This window comes from Urocampus carinirostris, chromosome 8 (genome assembly GCF_059441175.1).
Source record: "Urocampus carinirostris isolate Australia breed hairy pipefish chromosome 8, RoL_Ucar_1.0, whole genome shotgun sequence".
In the NCBI taxonomy this organism is placed as follows: Eukaryota; Metazoa; Chordata; class Actinopteri; order Syngnathiformes; family Syngnathidae; genus Urocampus; species Urocampus carinirostris.
This window is the reverse complement of record NC_142356.1, coordinates 3,526,050-3,546,061: the sequence shown is the minus strand read 5'-3', so window position 1 is coordinate 3,546,061 and position 20,012 is coordinate 3,526,050. Positions and strand designations below refer to the sequence as shown.

Below are 20,012 nucleotides of genomic sequence, written 5' to 3'. Positions count from 1 at the left end.
GCTTTTTATCGAGCTAGCTCCCTACATTCTTAGCTATTTAGCGAGCTACCTAGCTGGCTTTTTACATTTTTTTTGTATGCTAAGATTTGATCTTTTTTGCTAGCTATCCAGCTAAATGTTGGCCTCCTTTCTAGCTAGCTATCCAGCTAAATGTTGGCCTCCTTTCTAGCTAGCTAGCTATCCAGCTAAATGTTGGCCTCCTTTCTAGCTAGCTATCTAGCTATATGTTGGCCTCCTTTCTAGCTAGCAATTTAACTAAATGTTGGCCTCCTTTCTAGCTAGCCATCAAGCTTAATGTTGGCCTCCTTTCTAGCTAGCCATCGAGCTCAATGTCGGCCTCCTTTCTAGCTAGATAACTAGCTAAATGTCGGCCCCCTTTCTAGCTAAATGTTGTCCTCCTTTCTAGCTAGTCAACTAGCTCAATGTCGGCCTACTTTCTAGTTAGCCATAGAGCTAAATGTCGGGCTCCTTTCTAGCTAGCCATCGAGCTAAATGTCGGGCTCCTTTCTAGCTAGCCATCGAGCTAAATGTTGGCCTCCTTTCTAGCTAGTCATCTAGCTAAATGTTGGCCCAATTTCTAGCTAGTCATGTAGCTAAATGTTGGCCCCATTTCTAGCTAGTCAACTAGCTCAATGTTGGCCTACTTCCTAGCTAGCTAAATGTTGGCCTCCTTTCTAGCTAGCCATCGAGCTCAATGTCGGCCTCCTTTCTAGCTAGCCATCTAGCTCAATGTCTGCCTCCTTTCTAGCTAGATAACTAGCTAAATGTTGGCCCCCTTTCTAGCTAAATGTCGGGCTCCTTTCTAGCTAGCCATCGAGCTAAATGTCGGGCTCCTTTCTAGCTAGCCATCGAGCTAAATGTCGGGCTCCTTTCTAGCTAGCCATCGAGCTAAATGTCGGGCTCCTTTCTAGCTAGCCATCGAGCTGAATGTCGGGCTCCTTTCTAGCTAGCCATCTAGCTAAATGTCGGCCTCCATTTTAGCTAGCCTTCTAGCTAAATGTTGTCCTCCTTTCTAGCTAGCCATCGAGCTAAATGTCGGGCTCCTTTCTAGCTAGCCATCGAGCTAAATGTCGGGCTCCTTTCTAGCTAGCCATCTAGCTTAATGTTGGCCTCCTTTCTAGCTAGCCATCGAGCTCAATGTCGGCCCCCTTTCTAGCTAAATGTTGTCCTCCTTTCTAGCTTGCTATCTAACTAAATGTTGGCCACTTTCTAGCTAACTAACTAGCTAAATGTGGACCCCCTTTCTAGCTTGCTATCTAGCTAAATGTTGGCCCCATTTCTAGCTTGCTATCTAACTAAATGTTGGCCACTTTCTAGCTAACTAACTAGCTAAATGTGGACCCCCTTTCTAGCTAGCCATCTAGCTAAATGTTGTCCCCCTTTCTAGCTAGCCATCTAGCTAAATGTTGGCCTCCTTTCTAGCTTGCCAGCTAGCCAAATGTTGGCCTCCTTTCTAGCTAGCCATCTTGCTAAATGTTGGCCTCCTTTCTAGCTTGCCATCTAGCTAAATGTTGGCCACTTTCATAGCTACCTATCTAGCTTCTTTTTAGCTTCCTATTTAGTTGGCTTTTTACTATTTTAGCTATCTAGCTACCTTTGAGTGGTTTCACACGTTTAGCTTTCTAGCTACCTATCAAGCTCTTCTGTTAGCTATTTAGCAATCCATTTAGCTAAGTTTCTATCTTAGAAATTCATGTCAAACTGAGTGCCCCTTTTCGCTAATTAGGAATAAAAAGTAGCTTGAAGCTTGAAGAAAGTTGGACAACCCTGGTTTATATGATTGATTGCAAAACCTGGAAAAAAATATACAAATGACCTAAAAATCCATACATTGCCGGCATTATTGTACAATATTCCCTCGATTTTCGCAGTTAATGCTGGTAAATGTGGAACGGATTAAGAGAATTTATGTAAAGTCTAGCAAAACACAATCAGTTTACTCTTAAACATTACAGTAGACGAGCAGTTTCCCTCATCCAGGATTACTTGATGCCGCAAAGCATCGTGGGACTTGTAGTACAGGGACAAATGATATACTACAAACACTAATAAAAAAAAAAGTCACTTGTATTGGGTGATTTCTCCGCAAAAGTTATTCAGTGGCCCCATGCCAACAATGCTACAGTAACTATATATTCGAATGCAAGTTGTATCCGTCCATATATAGAGTAAGTCCATGCTTTTGGCAAGCCCCATACAAGCACAGCTTGTAAACAGCGGGGTGCAGTCATGGAGTTTAATTTCTCCACTCAGTTTTCAGGAAACAATAGCCAGCACCGGAGCTCTAAAACCGATCCCAAAATTCTTCCATGTAAAATTTTTTCTGTGGAATAGATTAATAGAAAGAAATCCACGATGCACGAAAAACACCAAAGTCAAACCGTGAAATGATGAGGGAATACTGCAAAAGTTCAGGGAAAAAAAAAAAGGTAGTGGTACCTCAATTTATGAATTTAAACAAATGTTTCAGGTTACAAAGTACTTCAACGGGAAAAAATAAAAGACATTTTAGCAAAATTCCACAAAGTTTCAGATTTCATGTAAAGGACTAACCTGGATAAGTGTTGACAAGTGGGACTATTGCCCATTATGACATCTGCCTCGCGCATTCCAGACAGATTGTTAAAAGGAGATGTCGAAAGCAGACATCGTTGGATCAGTTTCTCAAGAAATGCGAGGCAAAGAGGTCAATGATCATTTCTATTCTTTCCTTTAGTCATAGTTTTTCTACATCATGTGCCTCTCATTTTATGCTTATTGCGCAGTATTTATATTCTAACATACATTTGTTCCATTTTCAGATGCTTTTTTTATGATTAATATAAAAAATATACTGTACTTTTGTGGGCCTTGGAACGGACTAGTGCATGTGCATTTAAAAGGCGCTTCTACTTACAAATGTTTCAGGTTACAAAGCTACTCCCAAAACGGGTTAAATTCGCAAGTAGAGGTACCACTATAACGGATGGTATTTGGGAAAATACTGTACTTATCGGATCGCGAATCATTAAGCGTGAGAAGGTGACTTCAACCTGTGGAAATGGAAGATTTGTATTTTTTATTAGAAGCTATTATTAAATATTACATACAAATCATACAGTGCATTGCCACAATACATTACACGTCTGTTCTGTACAGCAGGGAGTGACTTTTTCCAGGTTCGCCGGACGACTGAGACCAAAAATAAATCGTTTAACCAAGGGGTAGCCAAATAACGGAGCTCTGTGTTTCGGGGAGAATCCAAGCTAACATTCCGTGCTCAAGTAAACGTCGGGGGGCGGGCTTACTGTCGTGGTGGGAAAACGCAGTCGGAGCGTTCAAAAGGCAGAGTGGCGAGGAAAATTCATTCGAAAACCGGGACCAGGCGTGTCCCGTCTTCGATCCTTTCCTTTTGAGGGATCGGCATGTATTTCATCAACTCCATACAAGGCACCGAGGCAAACAAGGAAGAAAAGGGTGCAAAGTTCTTCCTTATTGACCTTCTCACGTTTTTAATGACACTCACGGTACGTTCTTCTCCGGGAGCTTGCTTGCCTACCACCAAGTGAAGAAAGGTCTTCTGCTCTGGAAGCTCTGAGTGTAGGACTCGCTGTTGGCTCTCTGGGGGGCTCGGGCGGTTTCCACGATCACCGGCGGCATCTGGACCAACTGGAGAGGGGTTTTATCGTCCTTGAGGGCTTGGCACAGGTTCAGGATCTGGAAATAGAGGAGGGAACGGAGGAGATGAACATGGAGATCATGACGATAAGCATGATAGTATTTCCGATTAGATTTAAAAAAAAAATATATATATATTATGCAAGTGATGACTAGATAGAGAGAGAGATAGATAGAGAGATAGATAGATAGATAGATACATATCTAGATAGAGAGATGGATAGATAGATAGATGTCTAGAGATAGAGATAGATACATATCTAGATAGAGAGATAGATAGATGTCTAGATAGAGATAGAGAGATGTCTAGATAGGGAGATGTCGAGATAGATGTCTAGATAGAGAGAGATAGATGTCTAAATAGAGATAGATGTCTAGATAGAGATAGAGAGATATAGATATAGATACTTTATACAAATTCCTACTTCCAGCAGTATCCATGTGTTGAAAAATAAAATAAGATAAAAAGATATAGAATATAAAAACACCCAATATAACGTGTTGATATAGAATATTATTACATAATATTACATCAACATTCTCCGATCACAATTTATTTTATAATTAACTGTTCAGAAGCAGTTCAAACAATGATTCCATTATTAATATTGATTTAATATGAATATTTTAGTCATTATTTACTGAATGGGTAGAACTATCTGGAATAATCTGTTGCCTCGTTAGCGATGCTAGTGTCGAAAAATAGTTTGGGGTTATTCTTTTGTGCCGCAATCACCTTCGAAAAATAGGCTGATTTTGCGGAGGCAAGGGCTGCTTTATAGTTTAACAAGTTGTCACACCAGGTTTGACGGAAAACCTCAAGCTTGGTAGCGCGCCATTTTCTTTCAGATTTCCTGCAGTCTTGTTTAAGCCATCTAGTTTCATCAGTAAACCAAGGCGTGCGTCAATGACAGTTGTTTTAATAGAGACACTATAATTAGAATTTAAAACAAAATTCATTGTTCTATTTTTTATTCCGTAGTGCTTGATTCTATAGAAAGGATTCTAAAATTTAAAGCACATTATTTTTGCCAAATCGTTGCAATAACATTTACATTTAACAAAGAATAAACATTTTTAAATGAGTAATTATCATCATTATTATTGTATTTTATACCGTGTAGTTTACTCATTTTTCATGTTTCAATACAAAGCATTGAAAAACAAAATTACAATTTATTTTTACCTAAATAATTCTAATAAAATGACATTTTAATAATGTGAAAACCTTGCATAAAATCATTATTTTATAATGTGTATATTACTCATTTGTGTTTCACTAAAAAATATTCTAAAACTTCATCACAAAATTCAGTTTTTCAAATAGTTGCCTTAAAATGGAATTTTAAAAATCAAAGTCAAATCATGTCTATTTGTGACGCCCTTAATCACAAATAATCTCAAAGGGCTGCAAACCACAGATTATTGCAAACCCCAGACTATTATGACACCATGCTACCACCCCCATGCTTCACAGTAGGGATGGTGTTCTTCGGATTGTACACTTTGTTCTTCCTCCAAACAGGCTTAATGGAATTATGACCCAAAAAAGACATTTTGGTCTCAAAATAGATATGCAATATGCAAACTTAAGACAGACCTTGACATGTGCTGGTTTAAGTAGGGGAACCTTTCGTGATTGATGATTTCAAATTATGAACATTTTTATCAAATTGTGTATTTTACTCATTATTTTCTCATTTCACTAAAAGGATTCTAAAACTTTATCACAAAATGTCTTTTTAATACTTCCTATAAAATTAGAAACCAAATTTAATAGTAAGTAATCTAGAATAGAAATTGGGAATTTGTGGTTTTAAGAGATTTGAAGGTTCTACCAAATCATGCATGGACTTGCTCCCTCATATCTTTTAAATTTAATTTCCCCTTATGTTCCGGTCCGGAGCCTTCGCTCTGAAAATGCCGGTCTACTAGTGATCCAAAGAGCCAAGAAGAAATCCCCAGGTCTGAGAATGTTCTCATTTTGGGCCCCGGAGCTGTGGAATGCTCTGTCCCCTGCGATTCGATCTGCAACCTCAGTGGAAATGTTTTAATCTAGGCTTTAAACACACTTCTATTCTATAGCATATGCATAACCTTTATTTTATCTTGACTATATCTGTGTATTATATGTTATTGTCATCCTGGAAGGAGGATGACCTCATGTGCGGTCCCTTCTCAAGGTTTCTTCATTTTCCTCATGCTGAGGTTTTTGAGTTTCCCCTTGCCCTCATGTGGGTTTCAGATCAGGGGTTGGTGTTATAATAGTCTGTAGTTTGGAATAGTCTTTGATCTGTGCAGCCCTTTGAGACTTGACTTGAGAAAAAAAATGAGTAAAATCCAGTTGAATTAATTATTTAAAAGGAGCAAAATCCAACACAAGACGAATGTATTCTTTGGCATCAACGATTTCCTAAAAAAGTAAAAATTCTCAAAATTTGACCTGTCCTCTCATGACGGCGACTTGCTTGTGAAATTGTCCTCTGTCGAAACCGGGGTCTTTCTGTAGCACACGGAAAACAAACAATATTCTATCGTGTCCGAACAATCTTTGTACAGATCATCTCCGGACAATAAACATACTTTAAACAGTTCATAGAGATCCTCCTCTAGATCTTTGATGAAATTAGGGTCGGAGAGTTTCGGTAAGACCAGTTCTCGGATTTCCTGGGAGAAAGGGACTTTGGCCTGGGAGAGCCAGGCCCAGTAGAAAGGATCTAAAAACCGGACAAAGTCAATGAGACCACCGAAAGGATCGTCTTCTCCGTCTGGAGGAACGTCCCCGACGGCGTCTTACACGCTCTCCAGGAGTCGGGATGTTTGAGAGGAAAGGCCAGACCGTTGTCGATGGCGGCCAGCTTAATGATGGGGTCCTTGACCACCACCCAGTCCGTATCCTGTAGGTACCGAAAAAAAAACACAGATTATAATCTCAGGCGAGAAAGGACGGGTCGCGTATGGGATTCTAACCCGGTTCCCCACGGGGTCCATCGGGCAGTCGTACTTGAGAAGCCAGTTGTCGTTTCCTCGATCTAAAATAACAAAATACAACAAATCTTGAGATCATGGACCACGTTGAATTGAGCGAAATCCAGGACGTGCCGGTGTTCCTGATGATGTAATCCAGGACCACGAGGCGTTCGAACTGAAGCTGGAGCTGGCGGTTGGTGTTCTCCGGCAGGGGTTCGGCTTCGAACCTGCGCAGCCAGAAGTCGGCGTCCTTGTAGCCGTCCACGAAAAGCTGGAAGGAGCCCACCTGAAAGCCGGGCGAGAAAATCAATTCCATCGTTCAAAGGGCAAGAATACATGGGATACTTTTGGCGCACCCGCCTTAGAACATATTCACTTTACGTAGTATACCCCTTTTTACGGCACTTTGAATGAATGAAAACTTTATTTCGAACATTCAAATAAAAACAGAACAAAAACAATAACTCAACAACCAAATAATATTACACAATATGTTCGAAGAGGGGTCGTCCGAAGCAAATGCTTATATTCCCTACCCCTTCATCTTCCCTATGAAATACACCGATGATATAACAACAGTTGTAATACTATTATAATAACAGTTATGATATAACAATAGCAGCAATAACAACAAGGTTAACTGTAATAATAATAATAATAATTTCCTTTGTATTGTCATTCTTTGTAACAATGTACACAGAACGAAATGTCGATACACCTGACCCGTTGTAGCGAGCCGATGCAGCCGCAGCCAACAGAGGGCACCGCCATTTTACCAATTAGGTATGACTCGGCCGAGGCGCGAACCAGCGACCTCCCAGTCTCAAAGCGGGCACACTACCATCTAGGCTACTGAGCTGGTAGTTGTAAACACAGTATTTCCAATCTCTAGTGTCACTCATACCCCATTTTCTTCATCTCTGTATTCAGCCAGGAATTTTTTTTGTATTTAAATTTGAACACGAGAATAGTTGGACATTGTTTGAGCTCGTCTAGTAAATTGTTCTAAAGTTTGACTCCGCACACAGACACGCACATCCTTTTCCTGGTGGTTCTCACCTTTGGGATTATGAATTTACTGCAGCCCCTTAACTTATAATTTCCCTCTTTACGAGTGAATCATATTTGGATGTTTTCTGGCACTATGTTTTTGTTGACCTTAAATAGCAGTTGTTCAGTGAAAAATTTGACTAAATCCTCAAATTTTAATAATTTTGACTGCAGGAATAAAATATGAATATGATCTTGATATCCTACCTTGTGTATGGTTCTGATGTGTTTTCTAGCTTAATTTATTGTGTATTTTGACCCCTAAAAACTTAATTTCTGATACAGAGTCCCCACTTATCAGCAAGAAATTATTTCACGTGCTCCAAATCGCATCAAATTCAATCTTCACAGTGTTCTTGTCTATGAGCTAGGTCTCTAAGATGCCTGTATGTCATATAAAATGCAGGTCTGCTATTGGTTGGCGTCACAACATCAATAAAATGACAATATCCTAATAGATGAACAACCTCCCACAATGCCTCAGTTCAGAATTTTGTGTGCTTAGTGAGTGTGATATAATACTGTGATTTTTGTACTGCTATGGGTCCCAAGGCTTGCAGTGATGCTAAAAGAAGAAAGGAAAACATCACCATGGAAACAAAGCTTCTACCTGTATTTTTGTTCTGAATTTATCAACTCTGGGTCACAAGGCTTGCAGTAATGCTAAAGGTAGAAGAAAACATAATAACCATGGAAACTAAGCCAGAGACAAATAACAAATAAAAAGGCACACAAATCGCTACGCTCGCTAAGTTGCATGGCCATAACCATCCATCCATTATCCGCACCGCTTATCCTCGGTAGGGTCGCGGGGGTGCTGGAGCCCATCCCAGCTATCTTCAGGCAGTGGACACCCTGAACTGGTTGCTAGCCAGTCGCAGGGCACACAGAGACAGACAACTCACTCGCTCATTCACACCTAGGGACAAGTTTAACCGCCCAATTAACCTGAAATGCATGTTTTTGGAATGAGGGAGGAAACCGGAGCGCCCGTAGGAAACCCACGCAAGCACGGGGAGAACATGCAAACTCCACACAGGAAGGTTCGATCTCATGACCTCAGAACTGTGCCGCACATGCTCTAACCACTGCGCCCCCGTGCTGCCCTGGCCATATCCAATAGACAATTTTTTTAAAATGGAAGCAGTTAAAGCACATTTTGTAAGATTAAGGGGCAATCCTCACGGGTGAAAAGCTTTTCCACATACAATGTTTTAACTGCTATTTTGCCTGTCTATTTTGAGTTTGTTTAGGGGGAGAGTTTGTCTTTTGTATAGAAAACTCAATAAAAACTGACTTAAAAAAAAAAAAAAAAAAAATCAGTCATCATTTCAAGTTCAAATCTACTACCCATCTGCATCCACCCACTGACTCTACTGTACCAGCTTAAGTCACAGCACACCAAAGGTAAATAAAAAGTCATTTTTCCTTTACATGTATTTCTATTTATGTCATTCTATATATGTAGTACGTACTGTAAACTATTTTGTGGCTTTAATACCGGGGGTACGGCATGTCTTTCCCCTACTATACAGCAATGTGACTTTGTGATCCACACCTCATATCGATGTCATATCCCGGGGGTCTATTATACATGGGGGGACACGATTTAAGCTAGCTTACCTTAGGAGGCAATCCAATCCTATGGAAGCGCTGACCCACTTTGGGAACCTTCTCCAAAGCTAGCCTTTTACCTCGAGACTTCACCCGGTCTATGGCGCTGTAGTTGAAGGTTTCGCTGGCCAGGTAGACCACCTGCGAGGGGCCACAAATTTAGCATCCAAACGCATCACGGCGAGTGTTCTCAGACGGGTTTACCTTGGTCCTGGGTACAATATTGAGTTCCAGTTTCTGGTCCACCAGGCTAGCGCCGGCCTCCGAGAGGTAACCTTGATTGAGGACTAAACAGTCGCGCCCGAAACAGCACGGACAACACAGTTTCTGGAGCCACTTGGTCCATTTGGGGTTCAGCTGCCCGTAGGGTTCTTCGTTCTTGGGCTTGAACACGCCGATGATCTTCTGTCGAGGGACGTTTCAGGGTAAATTGTCCGAATTTAAAGCGACGGTGAGTAATAATTCACCGATTGAGGTCATTGTATGGTGCGCTATCGAAGAACACAGGCAACAAAATTTAGAAGCCTAATTCCATATTAAGTATTTACACATATCAGAAATATCAGTAAGAATAAGCCTGCAGACAAGTGACTAACAAGAGTGGCTCGGGAAGGAAACAGTGGAAAAAAGTGGAACACGCCTAAATAACGGACCTCGACGACCATCACATTTAGGGCTCACTTGTAAATGGAGGTCAGGATATATTATATATATATACCAGAGCCATGTCCCCCTAGTGGGAGGTCTTTTCTGACTCTTTCTGGGAAATCGATACAGAGGAGGGGATTCCCAGCCCCCTCGCCCAACCCAACTGATGTGTTGGGAGTCATTAGGTGACCAAACCCCCCAATTCCAACCCCTAATGCGGAGCGCCAAGCAGGGGGAGGCAATGAGTACCAATGTTGTAAGTCTTAGGTATGACCCGGCCGAGGCTTGAACCAGCGACCTCCCGGTCTCAGGGCGGGCGCCCTACCCCAAGGCCACCGAGCTGGAGGTCAGGATAAAAAAAGCAAAAATATTTGCAGATTGCAAGAGCAAGCTCTATTTACTCGGAGCAGCTAAAAATTAAAATGGTGTTAGACGCGAGCCAAAGCCTACAGCCAAGTGGCCAACATGAGTGACTAGAGAAGGAAAGAGTGGAAAAAAGTGGAACACGCCTAAATAACGGACCTCGGCGACTATTATATTTAGGGCTCAGTTGTAAATGGATGTCACGATAAAAAAGCAAAAATATTTGCAGATTACGGGGGCAGGCTTTATTTACAAGGAGCAGCTAACAATTAAAAAGATAGACGTGAGCCAAAGTGGCTAACATGAGTGGCTCGAGAAGGAAAGTGAAAAAAGTGGAAGATGCTTAAAATCACTGAACTCCGCAACGTACGCTTGGAAGACCGGCTGTGGAGGGCGACAGACACTGAAGAACAAATATCGGGAGCAGTTCAAAATATCTATTGCAGTTAGTCATTGCTTGCAGCCAAGAGCCTAAAGTAAGTGGCTCGAGAGGGAAACAGTGAAAAAAGGTTGAACAAGCCTAAATAACGGACCTTGACGACCATCACATTTAGGGCCTCAGTTGTAAATGGATGTCAGGATAGAAAAATCAAAAATATTTGCAGATTGCAAGGGCAAGCTTTATTTACACGGAGCAGCTAACAATTAAAATGGTATTTAAACGCGAGCCAAAGCCTACAGCCAAGTGGCTAACATGAATGGCTAGAGAAGGAAAGAGTGAAAAAAGTGGAAGATGCTTACAATTACTGAACTCCGCAACGTATGCTTGAAAGACTGTGGAAGGTCAAATCAGGAGCAGTTCACAATATCAGTTAGCCATTAATTGCACCCAAAAACCTAAAATGAGTGGCTGGAGAGGGAAACAGTGGAACAATGTGGAAGATGCCAGAATGACGGGATACAGTGAACATTACATTTGGGGCTAAAATGTGTTGGTAAGTGGACATCAAGTGCTATAAATCGCCATTGTGACGAGCTAGCATAGCGAAATCCTTGTTCAGGCTTTAGTTGTAGCAAGATGGCTGCCAACCACACGAGTTTCTTCAATTTGTGTACTATAATTATGGAAATGGTCTGCATGGTCAATGAAGACCCCCCAAAGCGCTTCACACCCATTCACACACACACTCACACACCAAGTAAACAACCAAGATATTATGCCAATCACATCTTCAGTCACGCTTCTACAAGAGACAGAAAAAGAGAGAGCGAGAAAGAGACGGAATGGGAAGATAGGGACTGAGAGAGAGAAACGAAGAGAAAGAAATCAAGAAATAGTGGGCGACATAGAAAGAGAGAGCGAGAGACATATAGAGAGACAGAGAGATAGAGACATAGAGAGAGAGACAGAGACAGAGAGAGAAACTAAGAGAAATAAATCAAGAAATAGTGGGCGACATAGAAAGAGAGAGCGAGAGACATATAGAGAGACAGAGAGATAGAGACATAGAGAGAGAGACAGAGAGAGACATAGAGAGAGACAGAGACAGAGAGACATAGAGAGAGAGAAACGAAGAGAAAGAAATCAAGAAATAGTGGGCGACATAGAAAGAGAGAGAGAGAGAGACATATAGAGATAGAGACAGAGAGAGATAGAGACAGAGAGAGAGAGATGTAGATAGACAAAGAGAGAGAGACCTAGAGAGAGAGAGAGACCTAGAGAGAGAGGGAGACCTAGAGAGAGAGACAGAGACATAGAGAGAGAGACAGAGACATAGAGAGAGACAGACAAAGAGAGAGAGACATAGAGAGACATAGAGAGAGAGAGAGAGACAGAGACATAGAGAGAGAGAGAGACAGAGACATAGAGAGACAGAGGGAGAGAGAAAGAGAGGAGAGAAAGAGAGACATAGAGAGAAAGAGAGAGAGAGAAAGAAAGAGAGAGAGAGAAAAAAAGGGAGAAAGAGAAAAAGGGAGAAAGAGAGAGAGAGAATGGAGGAAAGAAATAGAGACAGAGAGAGAAAACACAAAAAGGGAGAGAAAGAGAGGAGACAAAAACAGAATTTCAAAACCTACGAGTCTGTTTAAGAGACAGTACATCTGTTTTGCTACCTACTTGAATCAATAATGTAAATTAATTCGGTTTTTTTTTCACACCACTAGAGGTGCTATACAATACTCACTGGAGCTTGCTTAACCTCAACGAGCAGATTGGATAGACAAAATCACAGAGAAACAAGAAGTGACTTCATGATGACTCACAAGCAGAATCCATGAAATAAATGTCGCAGTCTACGCATCAAGTGACACACTTCATGTGGGCTGCTCACTTGAGATTAAACTTGATTTCATACCAAGAGTTCATGACTTATTCAGTCGTATGACTTGCAGGCTAACACTATATATAGATGGATTCAACTGTGGCATCTTTGCCAAAATAAAATCGTTCGTGTCCGTTTTTGAAAACATCTATTTTAAGGGGGCTGTGACGCTTTAAATGACAAGCCACGAGAGCAGACGTGTCTGCGTCACTTCCACACACTTTTGAAAAATTGTTCTTTATTTATTGTGTGGTCTCTAGTCAGAGTGGCAACAATTTCAAGCATTTTCAAAAACCTCACCTAAAATTCAATCATTTTCAGGGATTTCAAACACCCATAGGGAAACTTGTATATGGTACGGTTCTATCTATATCCATAGATCTATATCCATATATATATATATATATATATATATATATATATCCCCACCTATATCTATCTCTATCCATCCACCTATATCTATCTATTTCTATCTCAATCCATCCACCTAAATCTATCCAACCATCCATCTCTATCCATCTATCTATCTCTATCCAACCATCTCTATTTAAATCCATCCATCTCTATCTATCTTTCTCTATCCATCCATCCATCTCTATCGATCAATCTCTATCTCTATATCCATCCATCTCTATCTATCTATCTCTATCTAAATCCATCCATCTCTGTCTATCTTTCTGTATCCATCCGTCCATCTCTATCCACCCATCTCTATCTAAATCCATCCATCTCTATCTATCTTTCTCTATCCATCCATCCATCTCTATCGATCAATCTCTATCTCTATATCCATCCATCTCTATCTATCTATCTCTATCTAAATCCATCCATCTCTGTCTATCTTTCTGTATCCATCCGTCCATCTCTATCCACCCATCTCTATCTAAATCCATCCATCTCTATCCATCCATCTCTATCTATCTATCTCTATCCACACATCTCTATCTAAATCCATCTCTATCTATCCATCCGTCCATCTCTATCCACCCATCTCTATCTAAATCCATCCATCTCTATCCATCCATCTCTATCTATCTATCTCTATCCACACATCTCTATCTAAATCCATCTCTATCTATCCATCCGTCCATCTCTATCCACCCATCTCTATCTAAATCCATCCATCTAAATCCATCCATCTCTATCGATCCACCTCTATCTCTATCCACCCATCCATCTCTATCTAAATCCATCCATCTTTATCTTTCTCTATCCATCCATCCATCTCTATCGATGCATCCATCCATCTCTATCTATCTTTCTCTATCCACCCATCTATCTCTATATCCATACATCTCTATATCCATACATCTCTATCTATCCCTATCCCTCCATGTCTCTCTCCCCAATGTATATATATATATATATATATATATATATATACCGTATTTTCCGCACTATAAGGCGCACCGGGTTATAGGGCGCACCCCGAAAAAAATCGTTTTTGGTCCTATTTTTGACATACATAAGGCGCACCGGATTATAAGGCGCTACAATGGGAACGTGGACAAAACAGTCAGATGATTCCGTCGAACTTATTACCCCCTTAACATTCCCAAAGCTTGCAAAGAAGCAAATACGTGCCCATCATTCGGAAGGTTAAAGTCTTGGGATTCAAGAAATGCCAACCATTCTTTAGTTTCTATTTTCTTTTTCGCTCGCAACTTTACTGTGCATATGACAATAAACACTTGGAATTGAGTTGAATTTAAAAATAGACACTCCATTCCATCCATTATCTGCACCGCTTATCACAGAAACATCGAGTTCAGTTTGAAACCAGATACAGGGATAATATATAGCCGGAGTAGCTCACCGAAGTCGTTGTGTTCATAATAATGTGCAGCCAATGTCCTCTTATATCCGTGAGTGTAGTAAATCCAGGAGAATAAAATATTTACGAATACAGAATAGAAAAAAATGCTTTCTGTGTGCCGTCAGCCACGTGCTATACGCATTCATCTTTTTCGGCCAATTGCAGCCTTTGTTTTGCCGTTTAAGCCAATGCCAGCCTGTAAATGATAAAAAGGATCCGCCTCTTGACCTCCGAATAACTTTAGCCAATAGTGATCCATTCAAATGATGATTGACACATCTTTTTCGGCCAATTGCAGCCTTTGTTTTGCAGTTTAAGCCAATGGCAGCCTGTAAATGATAAAAAGGATCCGCCCCTTGACCTCCGAATAACTTTAGCCAATAGCGATCGATTCAAATGATGATTGACACATTGGTTAGCCAATGAAACGCCGGTAAATAAATCCCAGCATACACCGCGGACTACTTGGCCTTCGGGGGAAAATCGAGTCGGCGGCTGCAAGTCAGTTGGAAAACTTAATATTGATCCATATATAAGGCGCACTGTATTATAAGGCGCATGGTCAGCTTTTGAAAAAAATAAAGGCTTTTAGGTGCGCCTTATAGTGCGGAAAATACGGTATATATATATATATATATATATTATATGCTCTTATGACTCTTTTGGGTCAGAAAGTTTCATAAACCCTCGTTCAATTTGATGGTAGAATCTAACCGTTGCATACACGAGTCAATGGGTTCATTGTGTTACGCGATATTTATGTAGACACGGTTCTTCTGTGGAAATTCACTTCATAACATGTGGTGAGGGAACAGATGGACCACTAGATTCGAGAGCTTTGACCGCTTTCAGAAGCCCTCTCTTATAGCAGACTAGCGTGCCTCAGTGTGCTGGTTAGAAACCGAAGTCATGGATTTAAAACCGAGAAACCGAGCACATGATTGCTAAGCACTTGGGAGGGCAAGTAAAAAAAACAACACAGAAATGTGCTGACATGGAGGGATAAAAATCCTACAGTATTGAGAAATCGTCAATGTCCAAAAAAAGCAACATTGGACGTAAAATATGTCGTAAAAACGAATTGTTCATAATATGTAGAACAGATTAGCGCAATGAAACAAAGATGGAGACTTTAAAGGAAAGGTGTCAAACAGCCGGCCCGCAGGCCATATCAGGCCCACTAAGGGATTAAATACAGCCCGCGAAACAACACTCAGAGAAGCACAAGAGAAAAACGAACTGCAGGTTGAAATATGTCAACTTGATGTTGCCAAAGAAAGGTGCCTCTCACAAAGACACTGTACTTGTATTTATTTCTCTCTCTCTCTCTCTCTTTCTTTTCCACCCCTTTTCTCCCACTCTGTCTCTGTCTATTTCACTCTCTCTGTCTTTTTTTCTCTTCCTTTGTTGCTCTTTGTCTCTTTCTCTCTGTCTTTGTAACTTCTTTTGCTCTACCTTCCTTTTTTCCTTTTCTCTCTTTTCTCTTTCTCTCTTCCTACCCGTCGCGCTTTCTTTTCTCTTTTCTCTCCTTCTGTCTTTCCATTTCTCTTTGGATTTCTTTCTTCCTCTCCCTTTCTTTTCCCACTCTCTCACGACTTTTTATCTTTTGTTTCTCACGCTCTCTCCCTCTCTTTTTCTCTTTCTTTCTTTTCCACCCCTTTTCTCCCACTGTCTGTGTATCTCCGTCTCTTTCACTCTCTGTGTCTCTTTTTATTTTCCTTTGTTGCTCTTTGTCTCGTTCTCTCTCTGTGTATTTTAACCTCTTTTGCTTTAACTTCCTTTTTTCCTTTTCTCTTTCTCTCTTCCTACCCTTTGCGCTTTCTTTTCTCTCCTTCTGTCTTTCCATTTCTCTTTGGATTTCTTTCTTCCTCTCCCTTTCTTTTCTCCCTCTCTCATGACTTTTTATCTTTTGTTTCTCACGCTCTCTCCGTCTCTCTCTTTTTCTTTCTTTTCCACCCCTTTTCTCCCACTCTCCGTCTCTGTCTCTCACTCTCTGCGTCTCTTTTTCTCTTCCTTTGTTGCTCTTTGTCTCTTTCTCTCGGTCTTTTTAACTTCTTTAGCTCTAACTTCCTTTTTTTCCTTTTCTCTCTTTTCTCTTTCTCTCTTTCTACCCTTTGCGCTTTCTTTTCTCTTTTCTCTCCTTCTGTGTTTCTATTTCTCTTTGGATTTCTTTCTTCCTCTCCTTTTCTTTTCCCCCTCTCTCACGACTTTTTATCTATTGTTTCTCATGCTCTCCCCCTCTCTCTCTCTTTCTTTTCCACCCCTTTTCTCCCACTCTGTCTCTTTTAACCTCTTTTGCTCTAACTTCCTTTTTTCCTTTTCTCTCTTTTCTCTCCTTCTGTCTTTCTATTTCTCTTTGGATTTCTTTCTTCCTCTCCTTTTCTTTTCCCCCTCTCTCACGACTTTTTATCTTTTGTTTCTCATGCTCTCCCCCTCTCTCTTTCTTTCTTTTCCACCCCTTTTCTCCCACTCTGTCTCTTTCTCTTTAATCTACTAGTCCGGCCCCCGACAGAATGTTTGTTTCCCTGCTTTAAAGATTGGCGCAACAAACTTTCACTAAACTTCGCTCAAATTGGACTTTGCCCTGAGAAAGAACAGAAAAGTCCAACAAGATAACTTACTCGGCTATGGTTGAGCTTTATAGATCTGGGTTTACGGCAGTCGGGCATTGAGAGGAGCCAGTTGAGGTGGCTCGGGCAGCTGATAAGGATGCCTCCCGGGCACCTCCCTCGGTGTGCCGGGTCGTCACCACCGGCAGGAGCCCCCGGGGAACGCTGGAGATGCTACATCTCTAAGCTGGCCTGGGGATTCTGCCAAGTGAGCTGGATGAAGTGGCTGGGGGTAGGGACGTCTGGGATTCCCTGCTACCCCCGCGACCCGACCCCCGATAAAAAGTTTATAGTAGTGTCTGTCTCGCACGTCTACTAATCATTTTATTCAAAACTCAAATTCCATTTTAGTCAAGTCAATGAAGTTCACCCCGGGACACTTCTCGCATTTCTCTAAAAAATGTCACCCCCTTTATCAAAAAAGATATTAAATAGCTAGCAAGGAAAACTGCAAAAAAATCTTTCTTTCTCCGAGACATCTGTATAGTACTCGTCGATGTCAAGTAAGATGTTGGTCTCCTTTGTGTTTACGTAACAGCAAAATGAAAACCCCAATCTGTCATTGGCTAAATTACTTCCCACAATGCCTTACACTTCATTCGGTTCAGGATTGTATGTGCTTCTTAAGGATTTTCTGGGTCGGCCAAAACACTTTGAAAATATGTCAATGTCCCAAGACAAAGATGATAACCATGAAAAGTACACTTGTGATTATCAAGAATTACAAATAAGGCACGTAAATCACCACTCTCGCTAAGTGTCATGGCCATAACAAATTGGCAATCGGGATTATTTTTTTTAAAAAAGGAGGAAATTAAGGCAAGAAAAAGTTTTAAGGCCATGATAATAATCGCAGTGGAAGGTTTAAAATCTGTTTTAATTTTATTCTGCTGTCTTACACACATCAACCTCTGCATCCACCCACTAACTCCACTCTACCAGCTCGAGACCTATCCCACCAAAGACGAATTTAATCTAATTTTTTGTGTACATGTAAATTGTTATTTCATCATATGCACGTACATTACACTTAAGTAGTATTTACCACGTATAATTTTGTTCAATCTTGGGTACCAGCGGTCAGAGGACTTCATATGGCGATTTCACTTTCACTTGACCAAATAAAGATGTATTTTGGAAGAAGCCAAGCGTCTTTTTAACGACTTAAAAAAAGAAATGATGACGGTTGTAAAATTAAACTCATTAACCAAAAAGAGAAAGGGTTTGGACCATTGGCGTCAAACAGGTGGCCCGCGGGCCGAATCAGGCCCGCTAATGGATTGAATCAGGCCCGCGAGACAAAGTTGAGGGAAGCGCAAGAGAAAAACGAGCTGCAGGTTGAAATATGTCAACTTGATGTTGCCAAAGCCAGGTGCCTCTCACAAACGCTGTACTTGTATTTCTCTCTCTCTCGCTCTCTCTCTCTGTCGTTTTTTTTCCCTCCGTTTTGTCTCTTTATCTGTGTCTTTTTACCTTTTTTTATTTTCTCTCTTTCGTTTTCCCCTTCTTTATTTCTCTCCTCTCTTCCTCTCCTTTTCTCTTTCTATTTCTCATTGGGTTTATTTCTTTCTCTTTCTCTTTGGATTTCTTTCTTTCTCTTTCTATTTCTCTTTGGATTTCTTTCTTTCTCTCTATTTCTCTTTGGATTTCTTTCTTTCTCTCTATTTCTCTTTGGATTTATTTATTTCTCTCTTTCTATTTCTCTTTTTTGTTTCTCTCTCTCTGTTGTTGTTCCTCTTTGTCTCTTTCTCTCTGTGTCTTTTTACCTTATTTTGCCCTCTCTTCATTTTTTTCCTTCTCTCTTTAGCTCTCCCTCTCTTGGTTTCCCCTTCTTTCTTTCTCTCCTTCGTTCTTTCTGTTTCTCTTTGGATTTCTTTCTTTCCCCTCTATAACTATTTTCCTTTTTATCTCTTTTGTTTCTCACATTCTCTGTATCCCACTCTCCCCTTTTCTTTCTTTCTCCCACCCTCTCTCTTTTTCTCTTCCTCTCTTCCTCTTATTTTTTTCTCTTTCTCTCGAATCAAGAATGTTTGTTCTCTCGTGTGGCCCCGGAGTTGAATTGAGTTTGACACCCCTGGTTTAGACGGAACTTTGGGGTCTCTTTAAGGTCTTAAAAATGACGGGGTTCTTTAACTTTAACTCTTAAACCAGATAAAGGCGTGTTTTGTGACAACTTTTGAGTTTTTAGACATCTTTTAAACGTCTAAGAAAGACGTGTTTCAACTTTCACCCTTTAACCAAATCAAGACATATTTTGAACCAGATTTCGGTGTCTTTTATACGAGTTTCGCCGGGTGACATATTCTTTGTCCTACCCCGTGAGAGTCTTTAACGAAATAGCTGCCGCTGGAGCCTTGGTAGATCCTCTCCGGGTAGATGCCCTCCTCGATGGCTCTCTCGGCCTTACGGATGATCTCCCTGAACTCGGGATCCTCCGGGAATTCGTTACGGTGCGGATCCCGCGGTGAGGTACCGCGGCGTTCCCGCTCCAGCAGCGGTTGTCTCTCCCGGCTGCGACTCGGACTGCCTGCCGGGATACGCACCACGGAGCCCGGCGTGACACCTAGGGAGCCCCGCGGGCTGCTGGGCTCCGGCGGACCGTAGCTCAAGTCGTTGGAGTCGCGGAGCGGAGAGACAAGCGGACTCGTCTCGTCCATTATGCCGGCGGCCGCTATACGAAGGAAAAATGGAGAAAATATTTCACGGTAATAAAGAAAAAAGTAGCAAACTCGTGTTGCTTTGACGTGATGTGGCTAACCAGGAAGCTAATAAAGCGAATCAGATGACTGTCAGCTTCCGGGAGAAGGCGGGACCTGTTGGATGTTTTCATATTCAACCACTCATCGATTAGATTGTCCTGTCAATCATTGTTAATCACAGTATGATTGGATAAGGTCCGAACCGCCCACCGATAACAGTTTAACATAACGGTTAGCGTTTGATCAACTCAAAAACAAAACTACATTTCCTGATAATAAGTAATAATGTCAATGTGGTCCTACTACAATCGAAATTAAGCAAAAA

General features: G+C 41.1%; 1 protein-coding gene across 1 annotated transcript; it reads right to left on the bottom strand.

The window, feature by feature from the left end:
* Positions 1 to 3,026: 3,026 nt before the first annotated feature.
* Positions 3,027 to 19,790, bottom strand: pi4k2a (phosphatidylinositol 4-kinase type 2 alpha). The gene is made up of 9 exons (XM_088342979.1): positions 19,304 to 19,790; positions 9,496 to 9,696; positions 9,301 to 9,432; positions 6,760 to 6,913; positions 6,628 to 6,689; positions 6,455 to 6,554; positions 6,241 to 6,374; positions 6,101 to 6,160; positions 3,027 to 3,696 (listed from the first exon to the last, which is right to left on the bottom strand). Exons 1-9 carry the CDS (start codon positions 19,643 to 19,645, stop codon positions 3,535 to 3,537), a joined length of 1,347 nt encoding a protein of 448 aa, XP_088199105.1. The 5' UTR covers positions 19,646 to 19,790; the 3' UTR covers positions 3,027 to 3,534.
* Between the last annotated feature and the right edge of the window lie 222 nt (positions 19,791 to 20,012).